Source organism: Leptosomus discolor, chromosome 3 (assembly GCF_034619465.1).
Source record: "Leptosomus discolor isolate bLepDis1 chromosome 3, bLepDis1.hap2, whole genome shotgun sequence".
Classification (NCBI taxonomy): Eukaryota; Metazoa; Chordata; class Aves; order Leptosomiformes; family Leptosomidae; genus Leptosomus; species Leptosomus discolor.
This window is the reverse complement of record NC_141393.1, coordinates 35553889-35581383: the sequence shown is the minus strand read 5'-3', so window position 1 is coordinate 35581383 and position 27495 is coordinate 35553889. Positions and strand designations below refer to the sequence as shown.

The 27495-nt window shown below is 40.3% G+C and overlaps 2 protein-coding genes across 3 annotated transcripts in view; both read right to left on the bottom strand.

The window, feature by feature from the left end:
• SCG5 (secretogranin V) overlaps positions 1-1629 on the bottom strand; it is a 30109-nt gene extending 28480 nt beyond the window's left edge. Inside the window, exon 1 of one of the 2 annotated variants that reach the window (XM_086462021.1) lies at positions 1410-1629. In XM_086462021.1, coding sequence (XP_086318147.1) covers positions 1410-1623 — 214 coding nt within the window. In that variant the 5' untranslated portion in view covers positions 1624-1629. The remainder of the gene's footprint in view (positions 1-1409) is intronic. The other variant, XM_009957178.2, reaches the window with a different exon arrangement.
• Positions 1630-5572: 3943 nt separating this feature from the next.
• ARHGAP11A (Rho GTPase activating protein 11A) lies at positions 5573-17898 on the bottom strand. Its single transcript, XM_086462020.1, has 12 exons — positions 17764-17898; positions 15185-15255; positions 14760-14856; positions 13997-14247; positions 13327-13487; positions 13083-13226; positions 11313-11387; positions 10490-10657; positions 9099-9234; positions 8628-8736; positions 7709-7856; positions 5573-7273 (listed from the first exon to the last, which is right to left on the bottom strand). Exons 1-12 carry the CDS (start codon positions 17896-17898, stop codon positions 5673-5675), a joined length of 3096 nt encoding a protein of 1031 aa, XP_086318146.1. The 3' UTR covers positions 5573-5672.
• Positions 17899-27495: the final 9597 nt, after the last annotated feature.

Genomic DNA, 27495 nt, shown 5'->3' with positions numbered 1-27495 from the left:
ATTAATCGAGTCTCAAAAGCACCTGAAAAGTTTCAATACTTAAGAGATTCTTAATCTGGTTTTACTAATATTGTAATTAGAAAGTAATTGCAAACAGCTGAGATGAAATACTTGCCAGAGACACAGATTTGCTTATCTTTTCTGAAGTTTAAAAAAAAAGTCTGTGGAAAAGAGGGAGATGGAAAGTAAAATTACTCACTTTCAGCAGTCTGTCCCAATTTTTCTATGTACAAACACTTGTAAAGGAGGAGAAAAGGGCCCAGACCAAATTTTACTCCTTAAACCTAATTTCTGTCATTTAAGTTTGCAGAAAAGCATACGTCCATCATAGTTTGTTTAGAAAATATATAAATTTAGGTCTGCAATTATTTGGTAGAAATGCCTTTTGAGCTTTAATCCCCTCCCTAGCCTTCAAGGAGGCAATTGTATCTCTTTGGCTAGAATAGTCTGGAGATCCGAACGGGGACAAAATAAAGGGCACAGACTGATGAACCGTGCAGACCTGCTACACTGTATCAAATTTGCTTAATTCTGAGGGAAGGGTTGAGAGTTTCTGCTCCGTTTTGATGTTCAGGCATGAACCATAATATTTGGAGTTGCATACCTTCAACCTCTTGCTGTAATCCCAAAATAAAAGCTAGTCTATTACAATTCAAATAGCAATACATTGCAATATTATCCTAATACACTAACATTTAAGCCAGATATTTCATATGGTTTGCATAGTTATAAAAGACCAATTTCAAGGAAAATTTACTCACACAGAGCGAGACCAGAAGTACTGGCCAAAAAAATGAACCTGAGCCCAGAGCATTCATCACAGCAACACAATGTTGAGGTGTTACTTGTGGCCACAGGGAGAAGCCCCTGTGTCCTTCCCACCCCACAGCCCTGCCCACTCCAGCACTGATCCTGTCCCACAGAGGGCTGCACAGGGTTCTGCAGCATGTAGGAAGGACACCCTGTATAAGGTTTGTCCTTTACCTTGCATGACATCACAAACATTTGATGTCTTCTGGTCTATAAATATTTCTAAACATCCATGAGACTTGGGCTCTATAGCTCACGTTTATTTCATGTGAATTATACATGTCATATATTTATACACACTATTGGGGAAGAATTTAGCAAACCCATTGTTATGAGGTGCTAGAGATGAGATGCTTCTAAGATAACATGACTTTTTCTACAAAGCTTGTACATTAAAAAATCCACTACTACTTCTGCCAGAATCATTACATTAAGGAAGGTAAAAGATGGATGATGATTTTAAACCAAAGATAAGGCAACAACATGGTGAATAGGCCCATGATTTTAAGCTCAGGATATTCTGCACCTGTATGCAAAACAATAATTATTACCAAAGTATACTAATAAATTCATCATAACTCAAAGTAGACATTAGCTACCTTCAATGCTCTGTGGACCAACTAGATTCATAGCCTGGTGCGCTGGATATTCTACCCGGGGTCTGGCAATGCCCAATTGCTCCATAACCCCATGGAGGAGCCTCTGAATATCTGCTTCAGAAACCCTGTCAGGGGTCCTAGGGCTGTGACTAAAAGCTGAAGCCAATCCAAATGCCAGCAGAAATATCATGTTACAAAGCAAGGTAGTTGTCATTCTGGTAGCCACTTTTATCCTGTGAAAAAGAAAAGAATTTGATTATAAATTATAGTGGAAAAAATGTCCGGTACACATGCTGGAAATAACTTCTGATCTTACTTTTGCACATCACAGCTTCTATGGGCAGCTGAAAATCCAACCAACTGGAAACAGGGGTGCGGGGGGTGGGAAGCAGGGGGAATAGGGTGGATAGGTTTTTAATTTCTAAAAAATTATTAAGTAGCAAACTGTAAAAATCAATTTCCTGATTCGCATTTGCCCATAACATTCATTAACAGCCACTGCAAACAAAATGGACCCACTGTTTCATTTAATGAGAATACATTTCCCCCCCTATGTTTATTATGCTATTTTATAAAGCTCCGGCCTAAAAACAGAGAACCCTTCAGCCAGGAACTGTGTTTTCCAAGCTCTATTCTTGCACTGCCTGAAAAATCAATCACTAGACAATGATGAACAGCCTGGATTATATTTTATTGGTACCTTAAACCAAGAGGCTTCCTACTTCATATGCATCATCTTCCCCACCTGAAGCAAATAGGCTTCGTTCGTTTCCTTGATTTTTTTTTTCACTAAATGGCTGCACAGTGTAGTTTAATTAGGGTAAAAAAACCCAAACAAACAAAACCCAAAACCAAAACAAGCACCACTTACTGTCCTCTTTGAGAGGGTGAATTTTAATCAGAACGCTTGTCTCTTAAAGCTCCTTTTCCCCTCACATCAGAGAACAATTAAAACGCATCACTTCCAGTCCCTTGAATGAGCAAAACCCCTTCAAGCCCCCCTCGTCTTCCTTAAAACACACGCAGCTGCCTGATCTCTCCAGGCGTTTGAAGACCTCCCGCCGCTCCTGCCGCCCCACACAAGGCACTTGAAAACGCCTTCGAGGCGAAAATGGCTGAAAACCCCAACGCTGGAACCATTCCCCGCTACGCGGGTGCGCGGCCCCCCCGCACCGCCCAGCCCCACGGCCCCGCCGTCCCCTTCCCGCGCCGAGGGAAACCCGCCCGCCGCCCGCGCAGCGCCCCGTTAGCCCCGCGGCCCCCCCCCGCCCGCGCAACGCCCCGTTAGCCCCGCGGGACCCCGCCCGCCCAGGGCAGCTCCGCAGCGGCACGGAGCCCCCCCGGGCCGGGCCCCGTCAGCGCCGCGCTCACCTCCAGCTCCCGGCGCGGCTCTGCGGGTGCGGCGGCTCCGCGGCCGCGCATCCTCCGTGCGCAGCCCCGGCCCCTCGCCCCCCTTCCCCCGCAGCCGGGCCCGCCAGCTGCTGGCAGGGACCTGCCGCGGCCGCCTAGGTTTGGCCGACGGAGATGACACAAAGCTGGTGGGGGTGTGCGTGCCCAAGATCTCCCTTTCCAGCCGAACACAGTAGCCTAACACGAAACTGAAGGCCGGTGGTGGATTAACGGTCACAGAATTAAGACATTACATGTTCCTAGGGTGGCATCTGTCTTCCCGCTGTGCTTTCCATCCCCACAACAACACGATTGGGTGGTTCGCTTACAGAAGTACAGCATTACCTAACTGCAGGCTTACAAGGCAACAACATGGCAGCCACCTCTAGGCACTTGCAGGTGAAGGCAGCCACATTAAGCAAATCCGCATACATCACCCACAGCGGAGGTTAGCAAAAAGGCAACTACGAAAGGATCTTGCTGAATGGAACCTCATTTAACAGCACTGTGCAAAACAATTTCTGAAGGCTGTTTTATGTAACACATTTTCACTGCTACTGACATGAATGGAATGTGACATGTTCCACCTTAGGATAACTATCTGCAGAAAAGCTCTGAGATTATACCCCATAAACCACTGCCGATCCATGAACTACATTTTCAAATGTAGACTACTCTCTTTTTGTCTGTCCCTAGAACATTATACATACCTGTAACTTGCAGGATTAAGCAGTAGGGACCTCTATCAGGCATCTAGTGTTTCTAATCTTTCTCCAAAACATGATTAAGTGTACGTAAAGAGCTGTGTGCCTACTTTTCTGTAAAACCTCTAAAAATAGAGCCTACAATTTACTCTGTCAATCTTTCCTGGTGTTCAAGGCTTCGCTTGTCAGGCCCCTACAAAAATCTCCCTGACACATAAGTCTATCAGTTCAAGACAGGCTTGTATTGATGATCAGAAATAGGTTACTGCTCCATCCATAATACATTATTAAAGCTACATTAGCATTCAAAATATTTGTTACATATTAACAGAAAAAAAACCCTCAAGTCTTGCTCTTTCAAACATGAATTGATGCAACAGCTCACTGTTATGGAAGGAGTCAGATCTCATTTTCTTCCACATGACATTGCCTTTATCTCCTTCTGTCCTGTTTCCATCTCCTGCCCCTTGCATCAGCTACAACAGCTGCCAGTTGCTTCGCTGAGCTTATTTACCTCAGTGGCATGATACAAAACACAGTGCTCTCATGCCTACATGGAGCCTGCTGAGGGATCTGCCAGCACCAGCTAAAGGCAGAGGGTAGGAGCACGTCACCGAGAGCAGGGAAAAGCTGCTGCCTCTTTAGATGGTGGTAAACTGGCATGTTGGCTCCCTTATGTCGTGAAACTGGAGCTTCCAGTACTTCGCCACAACACCCAGCAATCCTGTAAAGACCCTCTCGTGGCTCGTTCCCTAGTATTAAAGCTTAACAGGAACATAGCAAGAGCGTGAGGCAGCTCAGGTGGGCTGACAGGGGAGGAGGCTTCCACTGATTCAGCTAGGAAGGTGGCAGGGAACAGAAGTCAAGCAGAACTATTCCCTTCATTAACATATCACTCAAGAAGTTCGGAGGCCTACTCCTGCTAAATTACGTTGCACCATGCCTTTCGCTCGTTGTGAGAATCATCCCCATGTATCCAAGATGAACAAAAGTGAGCCAGAGCAGAATCATTGCTGACTTCAATATTTTCAGGCTTATTTTTGATGTCCACAGTCTGCATATGAAAACATAATCTAAATTTTTAAGTCATTAAAGAAGAACAGGCTCAGCAAAGGGACAAAACCAATGGTTTTATTAAAACCAGAAGTATCCAGTGCTTTCAGCTCTTACATTTTGCCAGCAAGCAATTTGCACATGTTTGAAAGCTAATGAACAGTTTCAAGTGTTTACTCTTAAATAATTCTACAGCTGATGACAAACAGTTTTAATTCCGAGAGATGTAAACATTTGCTTGTGCAAGTCAACTTTTAACACACTATGGCTTCTTACATTCATCTCTTGCAACATTATCAGCATCTAAAACCTGCTTCCGCACTATCTAATGAACGCTACTCTATGGCTCTAAAAATAAGTTAAAACCATCCTTTCATATTAAGATAAAACTGCTTACAACTGAAATTACTTGGTACCTACTGCAGAACACATTGCTGGATGAAGTTTTAAGACTTTTCACTTCTTGAATAAACTGAACATTTATTTTCCATGTGTTCTAATAATTCTCCAGTGTGTGTGTAAACACATCAAAATACAATTTGTTTACCTACTCAACAAGGAAAATATGCTCCAAATTAACTCCAACAGAAATAAAAAACATTGTCTCAAAAATAGTAAGTTGCACCTTACACTAGCTCTAAATACCAAAATTAGTGCTACAGTACACTTAAAACTAAGTAGTAAGTAAATTTAACCACCAATGCTTAGCACCAAGACATTTGCTCTCACATGTCTTAGTTCTGTTTCAAATGTCTGAGAATTTTTGAAAAAACTTGGTATTTAGTCTAAAAGCTGCAAAAATTTTTTGGGGAGATGCAGCACGCTTTTAGAAGCTGAGGTAATCAAACATGAGATCTAACACAAACATTTGCAAAACCAGGTTATTTTTGTTTTAGAAGTAAAATTCATTTGGATGAACAGACTTGGCATTGATAAAAGTTTCGGTAAACAAAGAAAACCTGAATATAAAACAACTTGTCATTTGTACAAGTCCATGACTTGTACAGTTAAAATAAATCAAAACTTACAAATAATCAGACCAAAAAAATAATCATACATTTAGCTTGCCAAAGGTTAACCAAGTTACAGCAAGCCCATTTAGCCACCATATTTGATCTTACAAGTCTACTGGCTTCGCAGTTGGTAGCAGTTTCACTTTAGATATTGGATTCTTTGGAGAGCCTCTATAACGAACTCTTTCTTTTCCTGGAATACTTCTTGTGATCATAGATTTTTCTGGGGCAGCACCTGGAATATTTATATTTGCATTAACTTTTAAACTGGATTTCACCGTTTCATGATTGGTTAGATCTTCTAGAACAGACTTTGATGGATGAACAGTTGCTTTCTGCTCATGGATTCCAGCAGTTCTGACAGAAACACCAGGCTTGTCTGATGGATTTAACAGCCTGCAACGTGATCTGGATGTTAAGTCTAGCTGCCCATGAGATATAGAAACTTGGTCATCTGTACTTTCACTCCTGAGTGGCAAAGCCATGGAATTCTTTGAGGGCTTTTCTGTGCGGGAGAATAGTGCAGAATCATAGCTCAAAGACTTAACAAGTGGTGAACCAACTTCGCTCGCTTTAAGCATCTGAGAGCTTACAGATCGTCTGTTAGCCTCCAACAAGGAATTCATTCTTCTCACAGACTGTCTAACAGGCGTACGCTGAAACTTCAGAGGTGGTTTAGTTTTGCTTGCAGAACTTGTATCATTTAACGAAAGCTTGTTGAACCATTGTATGTGGTCAGAAACCTTTCCGTGGTCAGAAACCTTTCCATGGTCAGAAATAGTTGTCGTTTTGGTTAAAGTTTTATCGGAACTTTCAGTTTGTGAGCAGTGGTTGCCTACTTTGTTTTGTGATTTAACCAACTGTGCTGTAGGAAGCTGGCCTCCTTCAGGAAGTTTAGCGGTATCTTCTAAACTACAGCATTTTACCATACAGTTTTCAGCTGTTGGCGAGTGTGCCAATTCCACTTCCTCTTTTCTTCCAAAAGAATTTAATTTGTTCAAGTCATCTTTTGATGAACTGTTCTGAACAGTCAACTTGTCTCCCCTGGCCAGCACTTGAGGCGCAGGAAGTTCTGTTACATTTTTTACATCTGGTTTTGGGACCTGAAGTTCAATCTCAATAGAAGTTTTGAAGTTTCTTTTCTCCAAAACTTTAATTTCATCTTTTTTTGATTGCTGTTTATCAATAGCATAAGACTGATTAAATTGGTGTGACAGCTCTCTGGATTTTGTATTCGCTAGATTTTCAGAAACTTCTTCAGCTAATTCTTTCTCCAGACTGGGTCCTGCGAGACACAGAGTTTCATTTAATGCTTCACTTGCTACCTCTCGGAAGGAAGATTTTGTATCACCTATCAAATTGTGAAGATTACTTCCGGAGGAAGAGAAGGCTTGCTTAACTTTCAGTAATGTTTCTGCAGTTGAATTACTTTCCTCTTCACAAAGCAAAAGCTCTAAGCTGTTGTCTTGTTTGCTTACAGCTGTGGATTTGAATCCATCAGGAACAACTGGTGGCTTTCCAAATATCAAAACAGATTCTGAAGAACTGATTTCCATTTCAGGGTGTCCTGGCAGAACTCCCTCATTCCTACTCATCACCTGAGAATCTGTAACAGTAGGACTGTACCATGACATTCGGTGAACTACTTTATCATGACATTTTGGAGTTAACAAGTTTTCTTCTGACTTGCTCACATTCCTTGAACCTTAAAATAAATATCACAGTGTTTAAGAATAATATTGTGCAATTTTAATGATCATTATAGGCAAAGATCTTGCTAAAACCCCCCTAATTTATCAAAGCAGCACTGAGTTTAAAGATGCCATTACTCCCTTAAGTTTCAGAGATGTGAAAAAAGGTTGTACTATTAAGAACAGAAATCACATATCCCATCTTGCTTAACTAACAAAAGAGAACTACTAAAATACACTAAAAACCACAAGCCTGGCCTAAACTGATTCTTTTGGCCCAGGAGCTGCTAACATGAGTCACTAACCTTCAAGTAACTTTTGTCTTACTAGCTAGAAGCACTTTTAATCCAACTGCTTTTATACCTTTATCCACAAACTTACTTTTACTTTACAAAGTTTGCAAAACCAAAAGAGTTTTCCCCATCTGATATATTCCAGTAGATACTCACCTTTCTTCGGGAATTTTTCATTGACACATGGGCTGAAGAATACATTTCTTTTTCCACATTCAATTCTGCTTTCCAAACCTTGTTGGCTTGCAAGACGCCTTCCAATATTTTCAGATCTATTGCCAATCGCACATCCTGCTATAATATTCTTGAACAAAAAAAAGTGTTAATGACTTTTATATAAACTTGTAATCTGGAATCACACTTACAGGGGAACCTCTAGGAAAAGGCTATGCAAATTTGCCATAGCAGCATCTTCCCTCGATTCTCTGTAGCCTAGGTAGGGAACAACCCACCTGCAGTAAGGTATGCTTAACCACATTCAGAACCTAGTGACTCCGTAATACCAGAATTTCAGGAATTGAGAGACCTCCTGATCATAAGCCGGGTAAATTGACCCCAGCTGGCAGGTAAGCTCCCATCTAGCTGCTTGCACACTCCCTGCTACTCCCCAACAGGATGAGGCAAAGAATTGGAAAGGCAAAGTGGAGGCAGGGGGGAGGAACGGGACAAAGAAAAACCCCAAACTCACAAGTGATGCAAAAGTAAATCACTCACAAGTAGACTGATGCCCAGCCAGCCTCTGAGCAGTGGCTACTTTGCCAGAACTCCCCTCATCCCAGTTTTATTGGCAAGTACAACATTACATGGCATGGAATAGTTCCTCAGTCAATCCAAGTCAGCTGGCCCAGCTGGCCCCTGCCCCAGCCTCTTGCCCCATCCCAGCTGAACCCAGTACAAGCTGACCAGTTACTACTATGAAAATAAACATAAGGCTTCTTGTACTTGGTAGCAGGTCCAGTTATGCTGTGATCCCTCCATTAACAAAGTCCTTCCTGCTACTGAAAAGCAGTGCTCAAAATTTAGGATTAAAGTTTGCACAGTAACAAGACGACTGGGTTAGAATCAGAATACTCACCATTTCTCTGTTGCTTTTCCCCAAACCAAACTTCAGGCGTAATGACCTACGAACCATTTCTTTTCGGCTAATCTTTGGAGAAAAACAACCTGTCTTTCCTGATTCAGCCCTGAGAGGAGAGAGGGGAAGAAGTGACAAAAACCACCAAAACAACACACTCTTCAAGAGGGCAGTGAAAACAACCATAAATAAGTGTCACGATGTTTCCTCTAGTTTTACTTCTTCTATTGCCTTCTTGCCAAGCTTTTTTAATAGGCTCAGGAGGCTACTACACCAGATCTTACTTTGTTTTGAGCTCTATTTTGCCACATTGGAAGATCTGGTGTTTTTAAGATTACTATAAAAAACTTATGTTTTGAACACCAAAAAGATATTTTTAAAGACAGATTGAGATTTTACACACCATTGGTCAAGGGGTCTAGACTTACCTTTTCAATTTATCTTTAGTTTCTGAGAGTTAAGGCAAATTACCTGTATAATTTTTTGCTCACATGTCTTTTACTTCTTCTGTTCCCTGTACTAGTCAGATGATTTTCACCACCAGTTGAAGGAGACAACGAGGTTTGTGATGACTCCAGAGACACACAAGGGCTTGCTTCAAACTGAACTATAGGAACAAAATCACTTTTACATGATCATAAAATAAGTCTTTATCTGAAAAAAAAGTGACTAACAGCTAATACAATAAAGAATCGGTTTTTTAAACAGTACAGATTTGTTTGCTTATTTTGTGGAATGCCAGCTTGAAATGACTTTGTCCTCCAGTTTTATTTACTATTAAACTAAGCTGTTGCTTGTAGCATCCATAGAAATGGCTGGATTGCTATTAATTGCATGCTACTGCATCACTACCTCAGTTAAATTTCTAGACTGCTATCATCAGTTCAGTTCCTCAAATTTAAGAGCTCAATCAGAAAAATTAGATTCGGTCTTAACATTACTTGCAGTGTGCTTTTTCTTTTACATACCTAGCCAGAACAGTTACAGTAACAGAAGAGTTGCTATTCTACTAAACATTTTATGAAACAGACGCATTACCACTATCTTTAGAAAGTGTCATTGCTTTCTTTTGCTTATCCATAGAAACAAGAATTTCACAGTGAGCATGAAATGATTTACTAAACAAAAGCAAGAAGTTTTATACCACTCTATTGAGAAAAAAAAAAACCCAAACCCAATCAACGAAGAGATCTTCAGGCAAAACAGCCATGCTAGAAATTCCTTTTTACTCTAACTTCAGTTGGCAGGACATTAAGGAACCAACCAAAAATAAAACAGGATTTGCAGAAGACCCTGACAGTTGGAAGCACTCTGGTAGAATGAAGCGGTATTAAAGCACGGTCAAACAGAAGAAAAACTTTTTCTACATAACTTTGAGATTATTTAGCATCTAGAAGAAAACAAGAGTTGATCTGATTCAGGAAAAAACCTTTACAACAGCATCAATTACATTTCACTTAGAGCCAAGACCAGCTATTTATGTATTTAGTAGACAGAAGGCAGCTACAACTTTCAAAAGGTTGGAAGCATAGCAGTCTTCGCGGATTTGTGTGTTAAGACAGAAATGTAAATATAGCCTAGGTGATACAGAGGGACTGAAAGAGATGAAAGGACATCACGATTGCAGATTTGAGAGATTAATATAACAAAAGAAGTAACAAAATTTTGCTCTTGCTAAATCCATGTAACAGGACAGTCACTGATGAACACAGACTATTTACTAAGATGGGAAAGCAGTGCAAGGAACACAGTTAAGCAAAGATTATCAATGACTGCCTAACAAGAACAAAAGACTGTACATTTAAATTAGAAGCCATAAACAACAACTTCAAGCAGCAAGGAAAAAAATGAAGGCACTGTACCTGATGCTGGTGTTGAGCTACTGTTAAATATGCTACTTGGTAACAACTCAAATGCAAAACTGTGCTTAAAAGATCGTCTCTTCTTGCTGGACAAGCCCTGAGAGCAATCAGTGGGAAGTTTACGCTTGGTATTTGGAGTAAAGACCACTGGAGTCACTGATGGAAGGACTGAAATTAAGAAAGACAAATTTGCAGTAACAGCTTAAAAGGTTGAGAGTTTACTAAAATATAAACAGTTGGTTTGTTTTTTTTTTTTCAAAAACTCTGAAAGAAAATTGTTGTAAAAGCTTAGCCAAGTGCATGCATTTTGAACAGGCAAAGCAATCAGTATACCTTAGGGTTTGGTTTTTTATTTTGCTGGGGTTTTTTGCAAGTTAGAGTACCAGAAAGGAAAATCCAAAACCATACCTTAATAAAACAACATAAGTATTAGGAGGAAAAAGAGTATAGTACCTTCTGCAAGTTTAAGAGACAGAGTAAGAGTGAAAGAATTTTAGTCCTGCCAAATTCATTCCCAAGATGATAAAATGCTGCCCAACTGCACTGAAGCCTTAGTGTGCATTAGATAAAAAGCGTAAGTTCAGTTGCATAATCCTAGAACCACACAGCCCACTGCTGCAGTGATTGTCGCTGCTCCAAGAGCTACAGGAAATGCAGTATCCTCAATAAATATGTATCTATATTCAAAGTTTTAAACACTTTAAATGTAATCACTTATCTCCAACTACATTCAAGTTCTTCAGTTTAAAAATTTCTGAATATAGTTGACAAATCCTGAAGGTACTGCATGGGCTTTATGTAGTACAAATACATCAATACCTACCACTTCTGTCTTGTTGAGGTGTAGTGGAGGGTGTTCTGTTAGATTTACATTTATTGAATGCTCCACTAACAATATCTGAAATGCAAGACACACCGAGTAATCAAATTTAAATATGAAGTTTGTCTTGCTGTAATTTCACCTCAAGTTTAATCTGCATTCTTTGAGACAAATAAAGCAAATTAGTTTAAATAGTTGTTTTATGTAAAGAAAACTACAGTCCAGATCTTCTCATCAACACAGTTTTTGTTGCTTTCACAATAGCTAAAACACCACACACACAACAAACGAACCACCAAATCAACCTATTTTCCTTAAAAAAAAAATCCATGCACAAGACAACAGAAGTTTCTTGTAAAAAATTCTACTCGTTGTTATAAAATTACATGCCTTCTGATTTCTTGTTGGCAAACCTAGAAGGTCCATTTAAGTCTCCCACAGAGTCTCACAGACTGTCTCAGTTTACTGCACAGTCATCTTGAAACAGAAAAGCTCTCAGAGCTTTGAAGTTAGGCCCAAATAAGAGCATGAAATTTTGGTCTTGCAAAGAAATAACATATAACTTGTTAACTATATGTTGGTTTGGGGCATTGGGGTTTTTTTAAAGGCAAAACTAAACCCAGTAGAGTATATACATGTAGTTTTACTGGTTTTCCTGCTTTTAAAGTGTAAAAAGAAATATTTCTATTAAGTGCTGTTGCAACCTACAGTTGCATTTCCATGAGTTCATAGCAAAGCTTAGAAAACTACAAGCCTGTGGTGGTACTTTTATGGCGCCTGGTAGATATCATGTCATTTTTAAAAACTCATCTTCAGAAATAGGTAAAGCGTAGTAATACAGTATTTTACTACATGTGGAGAAAGAGTAGAAGCTGCCTGTCAGAACCTGTTCCACAGAATTGATAAACTTAACTGCTTCTCCTCAAAATTTTAAGCTTCACAAACATTTATCACTTTGCAATTCCAGAATGATCTCCTTTCTTCAGAGTGGAAAAGTATATTACACAAAAAACCATGACGTGGCTAAACATATACAATAATAAAACCCTAATTCCAATTGCTGTCAAGTTTAATATTCCAGGTACATGAGCTAAATACATACTCGTATTTTTATAGCAATACATACAAGACCAGTGTTATAGCAGATTTGAATCAAGTCAAGCAGATGTATTCCATAACATTTCCTCAAAGAAACGCAGAAGAGAGCACAGCATTTGATTATCCATATATGGCAAAACCCCCCTATTGAATAGCTAAACTGCAAAAAAACCCAGATCCACAGTATCAGAGCATACAGTATCCAGTAACATCCAATTGAGTTACATTTCAAAACACAAATTAGTTATTCTAATTCAAAACACACATGCCATTCATATCCTTGCCTTCTCATGACCTGACTTAGCAAAGTATGCAATATCTTTGAGCATCCAAGTATAATTTCAAAACCAGCAAAAAAAATATCTTTTATCAGTATTCTGCAACAGGATCTGAAGTTGACTCAACAAAAAGCAGAAACGTTAATCTGGCTTGACAAATCTGAACACAAGCAAAATAGCTTCTCTGGTAGACAACAGACACTAGAATAAAGGCAAAGTAAATATACAATAAAGTGATATGATTACTGATTTGCAAAATTTATATAAGGCTTCAAACCCAACAAATTTCGCCAGCATCTATTCTGCTTGTGGAAGAAGCAAGTGCTTACGATCAGCATACTTGAAGCCTCAAAATAATTCTATTTTAGCTGCTGAAACTTTCACACAACATACCTACCCCCAACACTTCGGTGCCTCCTCTTATATTCACTGGGAGATTCGTTTTCACTGTCTTCGTGGCCCCACAGTGAGGGAGTAGATTGAAAGGCATCAACACCTAACATTGCAGGGATCTTTTCCAAGACAAATTCTGGAACTTGTCCTGAATTAGTTGAGAAATTTTTTTGAGTTATTTTAAAAGTTAAAAAGAAAAGCTGCACACAAGTATGTGCAACAAGACATTTTGATAAACATCACCTTACCGATTTCTGCTGCATGGTCAATAAGTGTTTGCACAACAGCAGCTTGCAAGCGAATTTTTTTTTCTGTACTGGCTGACATCTTTTCGTTTTCATTTGAGTGCAAGAGGTTGGGAGCAAATATCACTGCCAGATTACTGCTATCCATTCTGTTTTCACTGGATCTTAACAAGAAAAGGTATTTTGGCACAAATCAGGACATCAGTAGTGGAGAGAGAAAAGACTAAATAAGACGAATGCAGTTAAAAAAATAGATCCAGAGTCATTCACGTGAGTGCTCACATACTGAGACTGACCTGTACCCTTGTGCATCCCAGGCTAGGTAACTGCATGACTACACTACTGAAATCAAGAGGTTATAGACCCCAGTCAGTTTTGGGGAATGCAAGGTATCCATTAGACTATGTTGATTTTATCAGTCACTCCTTTTGTTTTCCAAAGAAGAATGAGGAACAAAGCTGTGAAAGACTAGAACAAAAGTCGTCTCCAGCAAAATAAGGTTTCATAAAGAAAATACTTTGGATTTATGAAAGAGAAGACCATGACTGAGTTCTAGTGAATACCTGAAAAAAGTTTAAAGTCACAAACTACTCACAGAAAGTTACAGCAGTTGCTTGGAAAGACAAACCATTAAAGTTTAGGAGCTGTTTCCAAGCCCCCTCTTTACACTGACCTGAGGGACACAGTTCTCAGAAAGCTGAAAAAGTATCTCAAAGCTTCAATTGTTCTGTCCGCCATCAAACACGACAGCAACACAGTTGCAGTTTTCTTCTCATTTCCTAGCTGCTGAGCTTTGAAAAGGCCTTCCTGCAAGTGAGGTGGAAGGATGGGTTCTGGCAGCTCTCTAAAGAACTGTTTAAGAAGCCCTGCAACATCACACGGCAGTGCAGCTGAGAGGCAGTTTTCACCTTGATCCAGTTTACTCTGAAATCGTTCATAAGAAACACAATTTGAAGTCTTTGACATACCATTGGATTTCTAAGTTTAGGCATTAATTCTCTAGCCCATATCAGAAGACAGTCACGTCTTCCCAAATTTTAGTTTCAGCCTTGTCAGGTTTTACTGAACTACAGTATCTACAGAGAGACACAGATGATGTTGTAAGACCACGTGTGTTAATTTACAGGTTGTCCTTCTGGGAGAACATCGCTAAACAAATAACCTCACAGTATCCAGCGCGCATAACTGCTAACAAGTTTGTTCAGTCACAAGTATATTCTGACCATCTGGAAAGCTGAAAAATTTCCCAGAGCAAAAAAAAAAGTGAAGTTCACCAGGTTTTGGACTAGATCTCTCATTTCTAATATTAGCAGTCTACTTCCAATATTAAAACTCAAACATGACTGAAGAGTCCAAAAACTAAAACATGCAGATGATCAAGTAAAACAGAGCTTATTAAAAACAAAAAGAAAAAAGAGAGAGGCTTTAGAGAGTACCTTCAAAGCTTTTAAACGAACAAGAGATCCAGACTTTCTGAAGAGTCCCTCGGTATGAAGATGTTCTTCCAAATATTCACAAGTATCAACAAGAAAGCTGAGGAAAAACCAGCAACATACTTCTGACACTCAGAATAAAGTTTTTTTCCATAAAAACTATTTCACTATAAAATAGATAAAACTTAATATATAGGATAGTTTTCCCCAACAACAGGAAGTATAAAGAAATACAACTGAATGACAGCTGTGGCTCCAAATTCCCCATTTAACTTCTGCATCCCTCCTTTCCCAGCTGAAACTATTCTTACATCCCCCATAAGCTTTAGCAGGCCTGGAATAAATATTACGTTTTCTCTTCTGATAAGAGTTCAATACTATAAAGAAAGCAAAGTAAGCATGAATTTAAATATACAGTGTTAATTTACCTTGGAATATAACCGTATTCTGGCACAAGTGATTGCGGTAATGCATGAAAAGATATTCCAAAGATTTTACCCTATAATAAAAAAATGAATTGAATGTTATTCAAAAGTTGATAGGATTACTATAGATAGGATCTATGTAGTAGATAAAAATCACTACACATTACAGAAAAGCAAATATTCTGCAAGGTACAAACAGAAGGACGCTTAAGACAAAAATCCAAAGACTTTCAGATAAGACAGAAAGAGGTATTGTCAGGAAAAGCACTATCATCTCTAGGTAACCGAGCCTATGCTGTTTCTAGTTACAGGTAACGCCCTAGATTACTATGAAAGAATAAAGGTTTTCTGCAGTGTGTTTTGCACTTTTTATTGTACAAGGAGTCAGTTTTCTTAAGGTCCCCGAATCAGTAAGGACATTAAACAGACTGTTCTGGAATCTCACCTTACCTTTTCAAATTGACCAAATCCTATTTTTCTCAAAAATCAACACAACACATTTGAAATAAATTTTTTTAAATGTATTTTTTTTTTCTTCATCCGAGGTACTCAAGATTGCTGTTTCAGGGAGGATTAACCTCAACAGAATAGCCTAGAAAACGGTTCTGAACTCTCATAATTTAGCATTTGTATTCAAGAAGCTGTTATAACTCTGTTGCCTTATAGCAAGACATCGGAGTATCTGTTATGTATTAGAAAGCAAGTAATTTCTTCAGCCATTAGTACCAATGCTCACCTACAGCAGTTTTTTAAAATGTTTCTGAGGTTCCTGCACAGTTGTTTGTTATAAAACCTCACATTTCAACATAACTTGTACTTTTATGTCTTTGCCCCACCTCTTTTCTATTTATATTTACATGCAAGCTAGCCCCTCCCCCAACCAGAGGAGGACTGGGATCATGCCCAGCTTGTTTTCAGAGACAAATGCAAACACTTGGTTATTTGTAGCTGAAATTCAAAGTGCTGACCTTGTTGGGAAATTAGTTAATCAATAACGAACCCATTAGGCCACCTTGGGCCTATCTGTCCTACAGAAAACAAGCAGAACATGATAAAGAAAGCAGCAACACACATTTGTCATTGTATTCCAGGTTGCTACTAAAAGTACAAAAAGAAAATTAACTCCAAGATGTTTTTCTGTATTTACAAGATTATTTAATCGAGAATTCCAGTGGTTTGTAATTCAACATTTAAAATTCATAACTGATATCAACACTTGACTAGCTTTTGTTTGAAATATCAGAAGTTGTGAATTAAGTTCTTAAAACTAAAGTTATGCCTGTCTCCTTACAGCAGAAATAGAATGCCTCCTGGCAATACAAATATTATTCTATACCTTTTCCTACCTTGCTCGGTTGTTGCTTAAATATGCATTTTCTTCTTAGTGTAAAATTTAAGCACTACAGACAGCTATATATACATCTTTTATTATGACATGCATATATTATTCACAGTTCTTATTACTTCCCCTTCAAATAGAAAAAAAAAATCTACAACTATATACTTTATGTTGACAAGGGGGCAGAAACTAATTCTAACTTTACTCTTGCTCTCTCCTTTTCCAAACAATTCAAGCACATGTTTTTCATAACTTCTTTGACTTACATTGAGCAAGGGTTACTGCAGCATTTTGTAATACCTTCTCAGCCTTACAGAAAGCTCATTCTGAGAATGCTCAGTTCTGTGCCATATCAGTTGCACGGGGGTCTTGTTTAGGACTTGATAGTGGTCCATGCTTTCTAAACCAGAGTCTATCAGAAAATCAGTACTCTAAAATGGACTTCAATGCTGTAGAAACTAGCACCCATTACCATACTTTAGTTTTAAATAACAGTCCCGAGCCAGAAAACACACTTTTTTTCCTTCAACGATTTCTAAACAGGTATTTAAGGTAATAGGACAGATTTCATTCCTCACAGAACAGGCAAATCAAGGCCAGATCGGTCTGTACCAAAATACCCATAGTCATGTCTTATACTAAGAAACCATGCAAATGAAGCCTTTCAAACAAACAAACAAACAAAAAATCTAAGCAATCAAGTAAAATAAAATACATAAAGCTTTTAGAAACTACACAGTAGCTATGTATACCAACAAATAATTCGACTAGGATTTAAATTCCACAGTGAGTGACATTAAGCAAAGTAAAGTGTAAAAAGCTCTTGCATAGCCCAGAGGCACGCACGCGTGTTTGAGAATATCAACCACGCTAACAAAGAGAGGAACGTATCTCGTTCACCGCCTGGTCTGCCTTGCGACACCCGGGCCCTAAACGCGCGGGGGGAATTCAGCATCGCCAAACCGTTATCTTACTGAATCACAACGGGGCCATCCTAACGAACGCCTGGAGCACTTGCTCGTAGAGAAAAAGGGGGAAAACCCGACTTTCGCCATTGCGGGGATTAGGACGTTTCCCCACGAGGGGAGGCTGTGCCCTGTCAGGGGCCAGCAGGAGCATCGGCGCTGCGGTAACGCCAATGACTCAGGATCGGTGGCCACCCAGCCTCACTGGGGCCAGGAAACCAGCTCTCGGACCTGCGCAAACTTTGCTCCCACAGCAGCGACCGCCGTGCCCCCCTTACCTCCGTGGCCGCCGCTCCTGGCTGCTTGGTCGCCGCCGCCGCCAGGCAGCTCCCGCTCTTCACCTTAATCCCATAAGAGGCCCGGAGCTCCTCCAGCACCGCCAGCCGCACCAGCCGGCCTCTCTGCTCCGCCATCCCGCCACCTCTCCGACCTCTCGCTCCCCAGCCCCTCGCCACCCCTCAGACCCTGCTCGGTGTCATCGCTGCCGCCCGCCGCCGGTTACCGCCTGCATCAAACCCAGCGCCCTGCCCCGCCCGCGCCGCTGACTGGGTCGCCTGCAGTTCGAAATCAGGCCCCAGCCGCCCAACGGCCGGTCGGGGCTGCCACGGCGGCGCCTGATTCTGGCGGCGCCTGTCAGCCGCCCTAAGCTCCCGAAGACTTGGGCGCCGCCGTCGGGCGATCGCGCTGGCTACCTAAAGGTCCTCCCGCCGAGCCGGCGGTGTGGGGGCGTTATGGCGGCCGGGGAGGGGCGGTTCCCGGTGGTGACGGAGGCTCCTGGGGCCCCTGGGGCCTGCTGCCCTGGTTGCCCGGCCCCTGGGCAGTGGGAGACGGAGGGAGCCAGCAGGCAGGGTAGAGCAACAGGCGTAGCAAGCGGGAGGGCCCTCAAACGGTAAACGCATCGCGTTTCCTTCCCCTCTCCCCCAGCGAGGTTCAGGCCGATGTCACCAAGTTTGGGGTTGGTTGTTTACTTGAAAATAAACGTTTGCTTGTTCCTTTGAAAATAAATCTCAATTTAAAAATAGTAAACCACCGCAGTTTTGCGAATAAACGGAATTATTCAAGGAGGAATGAAAACATGACGTCAACCTTACTCGATGGTAGTGGTGTACATTGGGACAGAAAAAACATTTGGGATTTCACATCTCCTTTAGTCAGTGGTGTTGCTTTCAGCCTGCATTAGCTTTGGTCAGTGCAGGTCCATCTAAGATGATTAATCGGTTTTGGTGGACAAAACCACAATTCACAATGTAAGCGGCAGTTAAACTGTCAGCACCAGCTTTATTTGTACTTTGTAAATTTGGGGTTGCTTACCTAGTCCATACTATGTTCTCATGCACCTTCTCCAGGAGGGTCATTTAGGGTTTTGCACTGTGTTATTACAGGAAGAACAGCATTTTAAATTTATTTTTTTTTAATGTTTCTTTGCCAAAGTTAACTCCTCAAGTGTCAACAATCAAATTAATGAAATGCAATCTTCGTGTAGAGTCAGAAATTAGTGCTGTAGCAAAAATAAGCTTTCCATCTTATCCTTTATATATATCCTGGTACTGGTTCTAAAGTGAGTTGTACTTCACTGAGAGAGACTATCACAGACAACAGAATGATAACCACCACCTTATGGTGCTCTGAACACCTATGGACACAAAAACTAGAGAATTAAAAAAACCAGAAATAGCTAGAGTTTTTCCAAAAGTCTTCAAAATACAAACAGAAAAGTTATGTGGACTAAAGACCTAGTAGCAATAATAAATAGCAGATTAGATATGAATTCTCCTAAGTAAAACCACAGGACTTTGATTTGATGTCAAAACCATGTCATTGAGCGAAAGTAATATTCCTCAGTCCCTATCCAACTTAGCTTTCTGTAGTAATGAAGAATTACACAAGAGGGAGCTGTGATCTGATAAATATATCAAAACTTTTCATGTTAAATATTTTCCGTTCAGTATTCACATAAGAAAAAACACATGATGGTAGTATGTGCTGTGTTTTTTCCCCCAAAATGATGGAGATAATATTTTTAATTTTATTTAAAGCAACAGTGTTATCTAGTAATTTTGTCCAAAATGTTTGTCAAATACTTTAATGTCCTTTAAGTGACTATTTTAACATATTTCTGCTTTATTTACAGGTAGCCACTGGAGCAGAAAAATTACTTTGCAAATAAGAACTAGGCATCATGCAACTAGGCATTGCATGAGACTGATCCCCCCCCCAACACTTGCAGTCCTGAGTAAAATTGTTTACTGAAACCAAGACAAAGCAGCGGAGGGAGTGGGAGGTGGAAAAGGGGCATAACTAACATAAACGCAGGCTGAACAGTATGGAGAGATGACAGCTGGGAACTGGAGTGAAGAATTCCTCATTAAGAGAGAAAGCCAGGAGGAGACAAGAATGAGTAAGGATGTTCAGAATAAACTGTCCTTGCAGTCAGACTCTGAGGACATCAGTGCGTATACATCCCTCGTGAAGCCACTTTTCAGTTTCTCCTGGATGGCATGGTCTGGCTTTCTGCGCTCACAATCTTTCTTTTTCATGATCTGCCCTTGTGATCTTTCTGCCCTCAGCTTGTTTGGTTGAAGAAGTAAGGCAAAACCAGCCCTTGTATCACCAGAATGAGGGGTACTTACACTCTCTCCCACCAAGTTCTGAGTTCGTTCAGGGAGAGGTACTTCAGAGTAAGGTCTATTTTCCGTGCTCCTCACGATGTTGCTCTGCTTGTTGAACTAGCTAGTTTATGCTTCCTCTGGCTGAGTTTCTGGTGGGTTTGACCACTGACTGTCAAATAAGACTATTGGTAAACATTTGACTTCTATTATAAAGAGATTTTTACTCTCATTTCTGGAGTAGCTTCTAAAATTCACAAAACGCCACACTAAATGTAGGTGCACATGGGTTTTTTTTTCTTGAGTCAGTGACCAAACTTTCATGCTTACTGCACTGAGGAGGCATTTTATGTGTTTTTTTTCTGGGGCTGGAGACAGTACTTCTGATATCTTCAAATGCTAATTAGAATAAATCAATTGACTATGAGCAGGTTTCAAGTTCACCACATCATCTGGAACTCTGCTAGAAAATAAAGAATCAGAAAATGACCAAAAGTAACAAGATTTGTGAGATCTGAAAAATTCCTATTACCACACTAAGGAGAGGGACAGGTTTTTTGGAGCCACATACTGTCCTGGAAACCAGCCGGTGAAATTTAAGAGAGTGCTTCTGATTCAAAGCACCTTAGCTACTGATGATACCACGTTGGTCAATTCAACACAATGTAGACACTTTCTGTTGTAAGTGCTTGATGTTTTCAAGCATGACTGAAGCTAAGAGCTACTTGACACTGTGCATGACATTTTGCCCTTGTAATACATTTCATTTTATCTTTAACAACACTAGTGGGAGGACTCTTCTCTCTTTTTCTGGTTTTCTCTCACTTCCAGTTCTTACATTTAAGTGACTGAGTGGTCCGAAACTGGCAATTTACCTGTGACTGAATGATTTAACAACCAGATGTGCAATCTTCACCCATTGTTTTCAACCCTAAAGCACAGAAATTAAAATAAAAGGTGTTAAGATACCTCTAACAAGGACAATGTTTTAAGCTGTTCCTCAGTGCAGAATACTCTCCAATAAAACCAAAACATCGATCCGTACATCAGGCTGCAGGATGTACGTTTAAAATAAAAGCAGAGTTGAACAAGCTGTCTAACAGACACAGACTTTCACATCTGCTGCTTAAACCACAGCTGACTTTGTGAGTTAAAATATAGATTGATACAACCATAACATAATTAGAATAGTTACAGATTTATATTTTATTGACATTGTAGACTGTGGGACAGCTTAAGCAACATGTAAGCAAGGTGGACCAAACGATGGTCTGCTCAAGTTGGAAATAATATATGAAGACTAGTACATTCACCCCAGTAGCTGGCAAATACTGCATTAGAAGTTAAAAGATATAAGAAGCAATTGGTTTGCTTCCTACCTTAGTAGTAACCTTACAAAGAACAGAGGTACTCAGAAAGAAAAGAGTCAAAATGGAAAGGCAGGGGTTGCATTCTCCAGTTTAAATAAGGTTTATTTAACAGAAATCTGAAAGGTAAAAGGAGGCTAAAGCTAACATAGAAGTTGATGATGCGTATTTCCACCTTAACATATGTATATGACAACTGGGGATCTGGGGAGGACACAAGTACCTAGATACATCCAAAAGCCCAGGAAAGATTTCCCAGAATTCAAGCCACTGTCCTGGAAAGCATGCTTTTATTTAACAATGCTAGAAAAAAAACTTAAAAGTTTTAGTAGTTCTATGAATAGTAGCCTATAGTAGGTAGAAAAAAACCAGCCAGTGCTTCGTTGATGTCCTAGGAAATATTGATAATGCAGGGTAAGTAGCCTCAGGGTGGATAATGTTTTACTCCCATTCAGTTTTCCTAGAGTGCCCCATTTCTCAGAGAAGATACCAATAGCAGTCTTTTGTTTCTATTCAGGATAGCAATTCTGTGTTAAGGTTTTTACTTTCAAGATACACAAAGCAAAACCAGTTTCAAATCCTGGCGTGACAGATTTATATAATAATAATTAAAAACAGTTTATACCTTTTGTTTTGCATGGGGTTTTTTGGGGGCGTTGTTGTTTGTTTTGTTTGGGGTATTTTTGGGGGTAGCTTTTATACCCAGTATTTTTATTTTAGACTTGAAAAAGAGCTTAAGTCCCTAAAGACTTACCTCATTTTTTCCCCATCTGTACCTGTTGGTCTTACAAGAACTATTATCTGCAAACCTGGTCTAAGGACATAAGTAGGAAAATGACAGTTACCCTGCCACTAGTGTACAGAAATGCTTTTGTTTACTTACGTCTTGCAGAGACAGAAGCTTATTTGGAAATCTGGGTCTTGGCTGCTGCTGCACCTCTTCCCACACCAGCAAGTTCTCAAGGCATCTATTGCAAGTCTGCTTGTTCTCTAAACGCAGGGACAACAATAGCTTATTCAGTCTCAAGCAAGGTCTTCAGGGCAGAGCAAAATGGTAATTAGTTCCCTTTCAGAGGGAAAAAAAGAAAAAGGGAGAAAAATGGGAAGAAGGATGCAGTACCATAGATTTAATGCTGCTATCAGACAAACCATAATAGTTTCCTTTAACCAAGTCTGAATCAAGGGTCTATAGTGGCACTCAGAAGAAAAAAAAAATCTCTTCCTCTTACTTCTCACCCTCCATTTTCTTTTAAAATTCTAGTTAATACAAGCTCTTTTTTCAGCACATCCCTTTCATAAAGCTCCTGGTAGGTAAAGGAGAAATTAATTTTTTTCATCAACTGGCTCCCCCTAGTATCTTGTGAATCCTATAACTTAGGGATAACACTTAGTAATAAGAATTTTAATTTCCTTTTCTCAAGTCGATGTAAGTAGGGACTGCATTTAAAGGATTATGGCATGTTTCTTGTAGGATACTTTAATTTTGAAATAATAATAAGCTAATTCATTGACAGGCTGGAAAAGTTATATGCAAGGCAAAATCCGGGTTTTTAAAACTCTCTGTGTCAAGAATTCAGTTTATTTGGATAACTGCTATTTTAGAATACAATTGTGGGACCCTGACTTGAGCTGTAAGGGCAGCAGATGCTAGGGTCTATGAGGTTATTAATGGAGTCAAGTCAATGAACAATTTTGTCAGTATTTGCTGTGTGGAGAAATGATTTCCCATCCACTCTCAGGAAAGAGTGATGGGTTGTGTATTTTTCTGATTTTGTGTAAGATTTTCAAGTGGTCTTATGTCTGTTATATGTGTACCACAGTTCAAGAGATGTTATCTTCCCAGTTCCCACTTCAGTTGGAAAGATATGGATGCATTGTCTAGTTAGGTTGAAAACTGAATCAAAGGCAGTATGATTTTGTGGTGGGTTGACCCTGGCTGGACACCAGGTGCCCACCAAAGCCACTCTATCGCTCCCCTCCTCAGCTGGACAGGGGAGAGAAAATATAATGAAAGACTCATGGGTTGAGATAAGAACAGGGAGAGATCATTCACCAGTTACCGTCATAAGCAAACAGGCTCAACTCAGGAAAATTAATTTAATTTATTACCAATCAAATCAGAGTAGTGTAATGAGAAATAAAACCAAATCTTAAAAACATCTTTCCCCCACCCCTCCCTTCTTCCCGGGCTCAACTTTACTCCCAATTTTCTCCACCTCCTCCCCACAAGTGGCGCAGGGGTATGGGAAATAGGGGTTGGGGTCATTTCATCACACATTGTCTCTGCTGCTCCTTCCTCCTCAGGGGGAGGACTCCTCACCCTATTCCTCTGCTCCAGTGTGGGGTTCCTCCCATGAGAGACAGTCCTCCATGAACATCCTCCAGCGTGAGTCCTTTCCATAGGGTCACAAGACCTGCCAGGAATCTGCTCTAGCATGGGCTCCTCTCTCTCCACAGGTTGTGCCAGGAGCCTGCTCCAGTGCGGGCTTCCCACAAGGTCACAGCCTCCTTTGGGCACATCCACCTTCTCCGGCGTGGGGTCCTCCATCAGCTGCAGGGAGACAGCCTGCCTCACCATGGCCTTCACCCTGGGCTGCAGGGGAATTGCTGCTCCAGCGCCTGAAGCACCTCTTTCTTCTCATTTGCTGACCTTGGTGTCTGTGGAGTTGTTTCTCTCACATATTCTGTTCCTCTCTCCGGTTGCAGTTTCTGTTGCACAGCAACTTTTTTCTCTTCTTAAATATTTTATCATCATTGCTGATGGGCTCAGCCTTGGACAGCACAGCAATGGATCTGTCCTGCAGCTGGCCGGCATTGGCTGTATCGGACATACAGGAAGTTTCTAGCAGCATCTCACAGAAGCCACCCCTGTAGCCCCCCCACTACCAAAACCTTACCACGCAAACCCAATACAGGTTTCTTCTCTGGAGAGATATAGTTTTGATCCACTGGAGTAATCGTGCTGAGAACGCATTACCAAGACAACACATTCATTCTGAAGACCTATGTTTCTAGAGTTTAAGGGTTAATAAAATTTCCTTGGGAGGAAATAAAAGCTTCAGACTGGTATAATTCTGTACATGGAAAGGAAATTAAGATTCCTCTTACATTACGCCACATTTATAGGATACTTGAGATCAGAAGCATTTCACAAACTATACATAGGACTCAGCTCACCTGCAGAAATCTTCAGTCAGTTGAAAGTACAAAGGCATTGACTTGGGCAGGCCCTTGTGGTGGTTTGGCTCTGGCCAGATGCCAGGTACCCACCAAAGCCACTCTATCACTCTCACCCCCTCAGCTGGACAGGGGAGAGAAAGTATAACAACAGGCATGTGGGTCAGATAAAGACAGTTTAATGAAGCAAAAGCCACGCATGGAAGCAAAGGCAAAACAAAAGATCTAATTCTCTACTTCCCATCAGCAGGCGATGTCCAGCCACTTGCTGGGAAACAGGGCTCCGGTACGCGCAGCGGTTGCTCCAGACGACAAATGCGAAAAGAATGTCCCCCCCTTCTTCCTGTTTTCCCAGCTTATATTGCTGAGCAGACGTCATGTGGTATGGAATATCCCTTTGGTCAGTTTGGGTCAGCTGTCCTGGCTATATCCCCTCCCAAATTTTTACCCACTCCCAGCCTACTGGGGAAATGTTGGGGAAGCAGCCTTGATGCTGTGTGAGCCCTGTTCAGCAGTAGTCAAAACACTGGTGTGTTATCTAGCTACCACTGCACAGCATGGTGAGGGCTGCATCGCAGGCAGACCCATTACAACCGTAAGACAAAAGTTGGATGGGACACTAAGCATCATGTCTTGTGTCACAGAACTTGTCACAAATATTCCAGGAAAAGATTTTAGTTTTTCATTGTTGCCTTAGCAAATTGTTATCATGTAGTGATAAGTAGTGACTTAGAGGCAAAATTACTTATTTATTTTTTTATTTATGGCAACACATTAGTTTTCATAGATTATCATAGAGTTTATTCAGATATACCATAGCATGTTTGAAATAGTAAATTTTTAGAAGTTTAACTCCTGACTTTTGATCTCTCCCTTTCAATTGGTGTAGGAAGGAGAGATGGTAAAGCAAGCTGTGTATGGGAAATTAAAATGAGAACAAAAGCCTGTCCAAATTATGCAACAAGGATCATTATGCTATAAAATTGCTCTTCAAATGTGGCTGTCATTGAAAGATATTAAGATTTCAACAGTTATTTTCTTGATGAAGACTTAATTTCTTGCATAAAAAGGTTTTTAAGCTTAAAGCTATGCCTACACAATTGTGTCCTTTGGTTTTTGGAATGTTTGAAGGGTGCTAAAGATTTTCAATGTTATAGAAGTATCTTTCCTCACTACAGATCAGTTGTCTCAAACTACTTTCACAGTAGCCTTATCATTTAAACAATCTGCGAATGTAATGTATCACTAGGTGCAATGATGAGGGTTGTACTGCTGTATCTAGGGCAAGAGTTGGAGTTGGACAAAAACAAGCAGTAACTAAATTTCATCTGCCAATTCAAAGGAGAAATTCACTGGAATACAGCAGAGAACAGAAGCCACAGATCCCCTTTTTTAACCCCATTCTCTGTTTCTCTTATGGAATGGGCTTTTCCTGTGTGCAGCGAGGCAGAAATAAGCTGTTTTAACATACCAACAGTGACAGCGTTCAAAGAAATAAAATCTGTAGATAATATTCATGACGGTGGTATTTAGTTTCACAGACTGCATAGTGATGTACATGTCACTGGAGGGCTCTGCTGTGCATTATCTGTAATCTAAGTGCACTCTTTGGCCTAGGAGCAACACCCTGATGTGTGGTTTTAAGCAAACTTATTTTGAAGAGCATACACAGGCTTTCTGTCCTCAGTTTTCTCCCTGGTCATCCTATACTCATCAGTTATGTAGTTGTTCGTTGTGGGGTTGTTATGATACCCCAGTGCTGGGGATGGGAAATCTGGCCCTTGTTTCTAACTCTGACTTTCTCCTGCTGCGTGGTCCTGGGCTTCTCTTAAACCTCTATCTGTAAAAGGCTCTCTGTCTACTGAATGTTTAAAGGACAGTAGATAATTATTTTGTGGGTTTATTTAATATATTCTCACAATTCTTTTTCCATTCTTTTAATCTTCGGAGTTGCTTTAATCTAATTTCTTTATACAAATTCACTTTTTTTTTTTTTTCCTCCAGTAGAAAAGATAATTGTATGTGAACAAGAATATTCACTGTTATTTTTGTTACTTTTTTTCCCCCCTTCCCTTTCTTTTTACACATTTATATTACAGATGTGCCTGCTGGACTTAGCTAGCATTTTAGCCTCCCTGTGCTAGAGGATACACAAATCCAGTAAGAGACAGGACCTATTAGGAAAAGCTTGGAATGCAAATAAACTAGGGAGCATGTATTATTATGTAGAAGAGGCACAGATTGATGATATGGCTTGTCTAGGAAGGTCAATGGTTAAGCTAAATATAGAATCCAGATCTCTTGAAATTCAGTCCCACTAACCACCCACTGACCTACACATCCTCTTTTTTCATAAAGCATCAGTAATTCTAACTGGGTAGAAACAGTGATACTGTGTGACTTAGACATACATTTCTCCTACACGGCCTGATGTTGTTACCTTTGTAATAAATACAAAGACTTCTGACGGCTAATGAGTCCAGCTCATATTGAAAAGCAAATCGGTAAAGGGCGCATACTTTCTAATAGGCTTATGCAAACAATGCACCGAGTACATTTTCACAAGTCGGGACTTGTTAGTAAATATGATGGAAAAAACCCCAAACAGATCTTGATTTAGAGAATGGTGACTGTTTTAAGAGACCACAGTATAACTTCTTTATCATCCATTTTTGGATCTGAATAGTCTACTGACAACCTTTTAGAGAAAACCAGACACAAACATGCAGTATTATTGTAGGTGGCAGTAGTAAGGTCGCATTTATTACTCCTATTTTCATTATAGTTACTTTTACAAATAGCACTGACATCTCACTGTCATAAAGGTTATATGTGAATGTAGTTAGAAACAGTCTTGTTA